At 41.2% G+C, this 10,284-nt stretch overlaps 1 protein-coding gene across 1 annotated transcript in view; it reads right to left on the reverse strand.

Moving 5' to 3' along the window:
- Positions 1-10,284, reverse strand: part of LOC106532401 (WD repeat-containing protein 26) — a gene marked incomplete at its 3' end in the record, with an annotated part of 12,757 nt that extends 2,473 nt beyond the window's left edge. The window contains 10 exon segments of the mRNA XM_014028443.1: positions 248-393; positions 1,924-2,043; positions 2,321-2,461; positions 2,778-2,916; positions 3,213-3,369; positions 6,382-6,479; positions 6,672-6,808; positions 8,391-8,447; positions 8,529-8,628; positions 9,637-10,284. Coding sequence (XP_013883897.1) covers positions 248-393; positions 1,924-2,043; positions 2,321-2,461; positions 2,778-2,916; positions 3,213-3,369; positions 6,382-6,479; positions 6,672-6,808; positions 8,391-8,447; positions 8,529-8,628; positions 9,637-9,956 — 1,415 coding nt within the window.

Below are 10,284 nucleotides of genomic sequence, written 5' to 3' on the forward strand. Positions count from 1 at the left end.
TTGTAAATGCAATTAATTGTGAGTATTTGTGGTTTTCACAATTAAAAACAACATTTTTTTCTACTCAGATTTGAAGATTTTAGGTCTGTGCTGTGCTCTACATAATGATACCAAACATGACAAATGAAACCATTTTTAAGGTGAAATATGAAGGCAAAATGAAAAATACTCTACTGGATTCCAGAGGGTTAAAATCTAGAAAAAAATATTTAAACTGTATGGAGCTAGTTTGTGGATGGTTACTCACATGTTTCTGTCTGTCAGGTCCTCAAAGTTATATCCTCGGATACGTTGATGGGTATCAGATGCGAGGACGGTCCGGCTGTCATTCAGACACCACAGGCACTGGACCCGGACCCCTTCCCAGGAGTCCAACAGGTTCCCATCTAAATCCTGAATCAGAACAAAATAACACACGCAAGACTATCATCACCAGGTTTCTCTAGCTATAACCCTGAGCTCCTCAAACCACCTTCTGACTGCTCCTGTCTGAATTTAAAATTAAAGTAGAGCTTTAATAATTCAGTCAAATCTATGAAATCAGTTGTGGTTATTAGTTTCTGCCATTTWAAATGTTTATGGATCCAAGCTGAAAGGCTTTGTGCATCAGTCTTTACAATCAGAGATCAGAAATGAGTTTAGTTTATAATAAAATAAACAGCTGGTATTAAGACAGCTGTTTGCAGGAATAATAATCTAAACTCTGAACAGAACAGTAACTTCTAAACAGAAGGAGCAGCCTCCTCTACTGAAGGGATGTTTAATGTGAYGTAATGACAAAGCTCCCAGGTGGCTCTGAGGCTGCAGAAAACAGAACAGGTTCTTAACCTGAACAGAACCTGTTCTACCACCTCTTCAGTGAGAAAACCACAGAAGATGACAAAATACAGACATAGTGATGTATCAACTGCAGGAGGAGGAATCTAAAGAAAGCTTGAGCTGCTGCCAGTCGCTCATTAGAGTCACCATGTTTACACCAGGTAACCACACACCTGTGTTTGCCACTGCACTCTGAATAAGACAGGCAGACAGAAACACAGACTAGAGAGTGAGCCTCAGACAGACAGACAGACAGACACAATAAAATGAGCATCTGGATGTCACACGTAGTGATTTTATGTTTCTAAAAACGTAAACTTATTTTAAGTTAAAGTTTTGTATTAGGTCATTTTTCTGTCAAAATTAAAGTTTTTGATTTTTTTTTTAGTTTGGAACAAAATGTAGCCTGGTAAAAACCAGACCCTTGCCCTTCACTTTGCTTCGTACGAGGGTCTGGACTCGCTGCTATAAAGAAGCGATTCCTGCTGGAGGCGTGGCCTCTGCTGAAGTGTGTGTGTGTATGTGAAGGAGGCTAAGCTAAGAAGCTAGCTGGAAATCGCGTGCGCTGTAAACAACCCTACTGAGAGGAGGAAAGTACAGAGCCCAACGAGACGACTGTAAATGAGAGCTGCTGCTTTGTCAGATAATTTTAATTTAATTTGGAAGCCTTATCAACACGGACTGGCTTCATTCACTTCCTCCACTGCCGTATGCTAAAATAACTAGCAGACACTGCGCAGAACATCGACGTCATTCAAAACTCCGCTTTCTGTTTGCTGATTGGCCCAGGTAAAATAAACTACAAGTAGACACTGCAAGCAGAAAATCTACGTTCTGTTCTCTGATTGGTTCGGCTAAAAATCTGCCAGTGAAATCCTTGTCAATGGGAGAAGTCCCAGACGGAGCAGAGAAGGGAAACTAGAATTGAGCGGAGCTGCATAGGAAGGCAAGGGCCAGGCTAAACAAAATGAAGAATAGATTTAAAATAAACAGAATTAATTTGTTACTTTGTGAGCGTGTGTTTGACTTGTACTGTAATACTCAGATCCTGTGAATCAGTGTGTGTGTGTGTGTGTGTGTGTTACTGATATAAAAAGCACTCACACACTGGTAGAACTGGCCTCTCTGGCCTCCGGTAACGAACCGTTTACCGTCAGGGTTCCAGGCCACACTCGTCAGGCTGTCTTCGTGAGACTGACTCATCTTTGTTCGTAACTCTCCCGTCTGTTCAGGAGAAACCTGTTAAACATCTACAACATCCTGAGCCTCAGCTCACAATCACAAACTGAGTCACTGTTTATTTATAACATGGAGGTTCAGCATGACACAGAAATGGAACATGAAGAAGGTAAAACAACGAACAGAGTTTGAATAAAGAGTGAACATTTGTCAGTTCACTCTGTGTGGTTTAGAAAAACTAACAACTCTTTGTACAACAGCTGATACTCTTCCACTAGTTTGACTCTGAGTAAAGGAAGAAAGTCACGCTGAGATGTTGTACCTGAATGTTCCACAGCCACAGCTCGGAGCAGTCATCAGGACCACAGGCTATTAAATAAGCATCATCAGGACTCCAAGCCAGGTAGGAAACCCCGTAGGCGTGGCCCTCCAGAGTCTTCAACAGCTTCAGGTGTTGTGTTTCCTGTCAGCCAGTGGAAACAAAAAGTGTTTAACTTTCACTGGCCGGTTTTATCCAACTCTAGAGTCTAAATCAGGGGTGTCAAACTCCAGTCCTCGAGGGCCGCTATCCTGCATGTTTTAGAGGTTTTCCAGCTCCAACACACCTAATTCAGTGATTGAATTAACTCTTCAAATTGGGCAGAAGCCTGTTAATCACCCAGCGATCAAAATCAGGTGTGTTGGAGCAAGAAAACCTCTAAAACATGCAGGATAGCGGCCCTCGAGGACTGGAGTTTGACACCCCTGGTCTAAATGTTTGATAAATTAAAGATTGGTACCATGTCAACTTGCCACACAATAACTGTAGTGTCTTTGGACCCCGTGGCCAGTTTGGTGCCGTCATTGGAGAACTTGCAGAACCAGACTTCATTGCAGTGTTCTGTGAGGATCTGCTGAGTGTAGCACGGAAACTGTTTCCTGCAAACACACAAACACGTGTGTCCGTAGATCAAAGTGTGRACCGTCCTGACAACAAACAGCCAGGTGAGTTGTGTTTACCCTGATATGTGTTTTCATTTGACATACGACAACACACACAGATCCAATCCTTCATCACAACATGGCTGTGAAACAGGCCTGTGCATCGCAGTCCAGATAAACCTAATTAAAAAAAACTCAAGGTCTAAACGAAACCCCCAGCTTTTTGAAGCTCAGAGGAGGTTTGCTGGGTCCGGATGGATCGGAGCTGTGGTACCGTGTGACGGGGTTCTTACCGGCTGCAGGTGTGGTCCAGCAGCAAAGACACAGAGTCCAGTCCACAGTCCAGCTTGGTGTTGTGGTACAGGCAGCGCTCTCTTTGCAGCTCCACGGCCTGCTTCAGGAGAGTCTGCAGGCGGTGAGGAGGGAGCATCACCGATGGAGGCAGGTACGCTGCAGACAGGTTCAAATAGTTTAGAGCTTACCAAAATAAAACACCTGACATCAACCACAGGCTGCAGGGTGGGCTCTCTTCAGAAATACTAACCTCATTCTTATTTTATACATTTTCAACCTCTCCTGACAGAGCATCACCGTACATTAAAGGAAAGGGTTACAGGTGTTTATAGTATTTACATATTTGTAACAAAAACTAGGGAAATTGCATTTCCTGCGAACATGTTAGAGTGACTTCTTCGTGCGGAAAACCTTAGCTGAAAGTTAAAGTTTAATGCAAGTTCTTTTGAAAGGTGAAAGAAGCATGAAAAGCTCAAATTAGCAAAAAGAAGCACAAAATTGCAGAAACTAGCAGAATGGCTAAAGTAGCAGAAAATGCTAAAATTAGCATAATAAAAAACAAAAAGTAGCACACAAGTTAAAATTAGCTTGTGAAAGTGAAAGAGAAAGRAAATGAAAGTACAAAAAAGCGGCAATTTGTTGTAAAATTACTCAAAATGTGCATTAAACAGCTAAAATGTAGCTGAAAATGCAGAATTTAGCGTAAAGAAGCAGAAGGAGCGCATGTTTTTATGGATTTGGTTAGCTGGTCTCTTAATAAATTTTTGGAACAAAGTTTTCTTCCATACGACGACATGTCAAAGGTGGGACCTCTGTTCTGAATGTCCTGATGCATGTCAGTAATCCAGGTAGAAAAAAAATCAAAAAGAAAAAATAAGTAGGTCCTCTGGATGGGTTCTTCTTTAGTGAAACGTTTCGTCTCTCCTCCAAGAGACTTCTTCAGTCTGAGGAGTTTCAGGTGAACTCAGCCTTATAAGCACTGCCTCCACATGGACAAACAGGTTAGTCACATGCAAATGAGGGCCATCACCTAACAATAGGCTTGATTAGCTCTATTGTTCATAGAGGGTCATGTGCCCCATCACCTGACCCRTGTCATGTTATGTGTATGTAGTGAGTGCAGGCGGGGCTCGACGTCCCCTTGTACTGTTTTTTTTTTTCTTTTAGGAGGCTGGATTCTTCGGACTCATTCCCTCTAAACTCACTTACTCCTCTGGCTAATAAATGTGCTCTTTGCTTGTAGAGGTTTATTCATAAACACCATAGTGTATCATTTTGATATAATATGATGTTTTGTTTTGTTTTCTTCCTCATCTAACCTTCTGTGATTTTTTCGTTTTTCTTTTTAAAACGAGACCAATTATGGGTCCTAGAAATTTTTATGGTTTGTCTGTGGGCTATCCAGACCATGTTCATTCAATTTAATGCACAAAATAATTCTCAGATAATAAAATTTCCCATTTTCTAGTTCTGCCTGCTCTGACTTCCGTTCAGAAGAGCTGTTTATGTTAATGAGCTCTGTTGGTAACGCCCTCCAAAAATCTGTTGACATTAACTCCGCCCTCCAAAGCCAGCGTTTACGTTAGCATGGCTAATAATAGCAGAAGCTCCGTTGTACAACCATATGAGACCCTGAGTGAGACCCAGAGGCAGAGTCGTGGTCGCAGCTTCTTTTTTTTCTCCCCCTCCTCCTGTGTCGGAGTTCTGCGCTCACTCTGCATGCTGTTACCAGGGCAGGTAACTGGAGCAGCAGCGGTCAAAATACCTCAGAACCACAAACAAACAGGCTTAAGCTAAACAATAGAGGTACATGAGAAAACGAGTTCATAACGAACTAAAATAAATAATTAAATTGTGTCCGTGTCGGTCTCAAACCCTTGTCTCCTGCTCTCTGGTCCAACACTCTACCCATTGCCCTATTGGAGGCTTGTTGTGAAATGAGCTGTGCATTGCACAACAACGGTGATGGCTTTTTATACTGAGGTGGAGTATAAAGGAGGTGGAGCCTCCTCAGGAGGCTCCACCTCCTGAGGAGGTGGAGCCTCATCTGGGGGTTGCTAGGTGAGGGGCTGAACGCAGGTTCTGGTGGGTTGTCGTACGGCTTTTGACATCACAAAATGTAGGAAGTATAAAACTTATTGTTAATATACACTGCTCAAAAAAAATAAAGGGAACACTTAAACAACGCACGCTAAGTCCAAGTAARTCAATATTTTGTGAAGCACATTCAACTCTGTACAGAACAAAGTACTCAATGCGAATATTTCATTGATTAAGATCGGGAGTTAGCGTGCGTTGTTTAAGTGTTCCCTTTATTTTTTTGAGCAGTATATATTAAAAATACATTTACTTACAGTAAATATGCCCCTGGGTGTATTTTTTTGGTTCTAGGACTGTTTTTTTAAGAAGTACATACCCAAAGTTGAGTAAAAAACCCTTTAAAACGCGAATTTTGCATAAAGGTAGTGCGACCCCTGCTGGTTGCTGCATGACCTGATCACCTGTTTCCCCCATGTTTTTGTCGTGTGTTTGTCTTTTTGAATGGGTGTTCTTAAATGTGATTTCATTGTGCTCCRTACAATGATAATAAAGGCATCATCAATCAATCAATAAATCAATCAATCAATCAATCACTCAATCAGTGTTTGCAGAACATAGCAGAAAGTAGCTGACATGACCCCAAAATGTGAAAGTAGCTTAAAAACTAGCTAAYAACAGCTGAACAGTAGCTAAAACTGCAGCAAACAGCTAAATAAGCAGAAAGCAACTGAAAGAAAGATAAAAAGCTCAAATTAGCGATGTAGATGATCAGACATACAGGACATGTTGAATCCAAATAGAGTTAAAAACAACAAATCAACTAGATTGTGGACAATCTCTACGTGGAGGAAACTGAAAAGAGAGACCCGGACATGGAGACAGATAGAAGCCTCAACATTAAAGTCTACAGGAAACCTGCTCATACAGATCAGAACTGTCATCAAACATGTCCTCATGAAGACACATCCTGATGACCCTCATCTGTGAGCGGTCTTTAATCTGCAGGCGAGTTTAGGTCTGAGTTTAACTCAGGCTCAACTGCAGAGTAAAAGTCCTGTTGTTGTGCTTTTTATAAACTTTTAGTTTTTAGGTTTAAATAAAAGCTAGATGCTGTGAGACTGAACTCACTCTGCAGTTTGTCCAGCAGCTTAGTTCTGGATGCCGGGCCTTTTCCTTCCCACTCAGCTTTGGCTCTYAGGTCATCTGCGTGGCTGCACATCAGGTACCTTCACAGCACAGGACAACATGATCACCAGCTGACAAGCACTCACACCTGACTGCACAGAGAGCAGGATTCAGAAAAACTCTACTTTCTAATCCTGAACATGGRTAGTTCTCTAGTCCTAGTTCTCTCAGTAAACGTGGATCCTACAGTAAGTCCAGAGTGAGACTCAGCTTCCTTGTGTTGGTGAACTGACCCACTCAGAATGTGGATACGCTCTGTGTTATACTTGAGAGGCGTGAGCTCGGCTCTGAGAACCTGAAGAGCCTCCAGGACCTTCCCATCCTCCAGATACTCCAGGTACTTCTGCTGCAGCAGGAGGAACTTCATCCGCTGTCAAACACAGAGCATCACATCGTCAAAACATCTTCTGCTTGTGTCACAGAAAACATTCATGCTTACTTCCRTTATTTGGAAAAGCTCAGTGAAGTACATAAACACTGACTTCACAGGGGGTTGAAACAGTATTCACATCCATCTTAGCTGCCTTAAGGAAACACCACACTTTTACATCTCAGCTGAACTCTGCAGGTCAGAAGTAAAACCTTAAACCTGCATCAGTGCATCTTCATGTATTAAAACAGATAAACTGAGAACAATCGACACACTCTGACGGCTGCTGTCAGCTCAGATGATTGACACATCATAATAACAATTTGGACAAAAGATGCAAATCACAATGTAACAGTGTTTGAAAGGCAGTAGGATGAAACACATGCTTATCTAGTCCTATCCTTATTCTGTATTATTTAGTCTGATTTATTTATAATGCCTTACTAAACTTAACCTAATTACACTTTACACTCAACCCCAAACCCTTTCACATGTCTATAACCTGACAAAATATTGTTTTTGACTGACACAATACATCTGCTTCCTGTGATTTCATCAAACCTGTTCCACAGAGTCACAGCACAAAATGAAATCACACACTCTTTAAATCTGTGTGGGTGTGTGTTTAGTAAAGACAGATTTGTCTGAATGCTTTTAAAGCACATTGAGATCATTTTTYCTTCCGTACCTTTTTCAACATGTTTCTCTTTCTGAAAGTTTTGTGCTTTCTGTACAATTTATACATCAAAATGTTCAGCTCCTTCAGGTTTTCTGATATTCAGATTTTTCTACCACGTTTTATTTTTCATTAAAGCTGAATGGAGCTGTTGTCAACATCCTTGAAACTTTTCAAAATGTTCATGAATCTTGACTGTACTTTATATCTTTTGCTTTGCTTATTTCTACTTCTTTGTGCTAAGTTAAGCCTCCTTTGGCTATTTTGCTCCCTTTTGCTTTTTTTAGCCGTCATCTTGACCTTTTCTGTTATTCTTCTGCTAATTTAAACTTTTTGTGCTGCTTTCAGCTTTGTTTAGCTATTTTAATCTTTTGACGATTCTTTCAGCTGATTTTGCTCATTTCAGCAAATTTCTGTTTTAGCTATTTTTTAGCTAATTTGAGCTTTTTTCAGCTAAATTTCCCTTTTTGTAATAATTTCAATATCTAACTGCTTAATTCAGCAAATGTGCTTGTTTGATTTCTTCGAGCTAATTTCAGCTTGTTTCGGCTACTTTTTAAAGCAATTTTAGGCTATTTTCAGCAAAAAAAATCTTTCAGCATTAAGTATTCACACTGCATTTTCACAGGAAATTCAACTACAAATTTGAATTCKCATCTCTGTCCTTGAATATCTTCTGGACGTTAACAGGAAGTAAATAATTATATTTGAAAAGTGTTAAAACAATTCTAAACTGAACTAAATCTGTAAACTTCAGACACTTGGATTTGATAAATATGTTTATGTTCTCTGTACAAGTTAGGAAATATTCTAAGTGCCTTCTTTTGGAGTACAGATAATGACTGCAATGTTTTATGATCATTTACTTTATAAATATACTTTTTATAGATAATAAACTTTCCTCACCACGATCGCACTGGGAGAATGCATCAGTGCCTTCAGCTCATTCAGATCACTTTCAGCCTGCAGAAAGAAGGAAAAACTTCAATAATTAGTTTCACGTGATGTAACACAGGACTAAATGCTGACTCGTGTGTTTCTCACCTTGTCCCACTCTCCTTCAATCACATGATTACGAAACTTGGTGGCAGAGGGGTGTTCCAGTCTGCAGCCGGACTCCTGCATCAGAAGGTCCACCGTCTGACTGAAAAAACACAAACATCGTCTGATCACTGTCTGAGGGTCACTGAAACACGAGACTATTTCATGACCTTCAGGTTAAATARCATTATAATAACAACTTTAAACATTAGGCTCTAAGGAAGGTTTGTTCAGACAGTATTTAGACCTCATTCACTTTTTATTATATTATCTTACAGCGTTTTGACGCATCATTCCACACTCTGTGTCTTACAATAATCAAAACTTTGTACAAATACATACATTTATTTTGTTTAAACACACAACACAACACAGAGGAGTTTCATGCCACTATTATCTTTRAAGAAGAAGCAAAATCCATTTATCTTCTTCTAAAGGAAGACACACAGCTCAGACTGGATTTTTTGGTTGTTTGTTTTAGTTAAATTGACATTTTGTGAACTTTGATCCACAAAACTAGTCACAAAGAAAACCTGTTTGTGTCTTTGTTCAACAGAGAAAACTCCTCAAATGAAATAGAAAGAAAGAAATGAAATTTAAAAAATAGTCACTGGTTTGRAATTTTAATTTAACAGAAAAAAAAGAGGATGAAACTGGCCTGGACGAAAAACACTAACATCTCATGTTCCTGAACCTTTACGGTCCACAAGGTGAGCCCTGGAACCCTCTGCACCTGTCCACCTGTCTGTAGTGGTCCTGGTCCACATGTCCACAAGCATCCTGGACCACCTGACAGCGATGACCTTTGACCTTAGAGGTCCCCTCTAATGTCTTTGGAAGTTGTTCTGGACTTGGCTGAGCCCAGTTCAGTGAGGTACACCATGATTTAAATCTCTGATGAATCATCGTTCAAAAACAATGACTGAAATTTATTAATTAATGTTTTATTATATAATAATGTTTTTATTATTGTTGTTGTTGTTTAATTATTTCAGGATCTTTGTGTGTTTTTATTTTAGTAAACATGCCTAAACTGATCCAGCAGCCACAACTTAATGTAGAGTCTGAGGTTCAGACCCGGATCCTGAGCCTCCTGGACTCAGACACTTACTTCAGACCCAGATCGTGTAAATGTTGTCCTATCAGCCGGATCACGTCCTCCTCGGACTCTGACAGCCGGTTGTTCTTCTTCCTGCCTGAGGTTCCATCCTGGTCCAGGTCCTGGTCCTGGTCCTCGGTGCTGTTGTTGTCGGAGACAGAGTCGGAGTGACATAACACTCCGTTGTTGTTGTTGTTGCTGACAGCGGTTCCGTTGGTGCTGAGAAGTCCATTGGAGTGTGGGACTCCGGAGGAGGACGTCTCACCGTTCTGAGTACCGGTCAGGAGGGACAACTCGGACTCTCGGTCCTGTCCCGACCCATTAGCCTGCATGCTAACCGCTTAGAACCGAGACGACGATAATAAAAGGCGGTGAGACGCGCCGGGACACCGGGGACACGACTTAACACCGACAGGCCCACTGACCCAGATGCAGCCCCGAAATGCCCTGTTCCCCCAGCGSCTGGTTCCGGACCGATAACCCGGTGGTGAGGCTGGAGGACACGGAACCGCAGCTGGGATTTATTCCCACAGCTTCATGGTGTAAAGTGTCGGCTGTTAGCCTGTCAGCAGCTCGGTATCCTCGGTCAGATGTTGTTGCTGCGCTTGTTATTGTCGCTTCTAGACAGACGCAGCTCAGCCAAGCGCAGTGACGTCATGT

Source organism: Austrofundulus limnaeus, unplaced genomic scaffold (genome assembly GCF_001266775.1).
Source record: "Austrofundulus limnaeus strain Quisiro unplaced genomic scaffold, Austrofundulus_limnaeus-1.0 Scaffold764, whole genome shotgun sequence".
Lineage (NCBI taxonomy): Eukaryota > Metazoa > Chordata > Actinopteri > Cyprinodontiformes > Rivulidae > Austrofundulus > Austrofundulus limnaeus.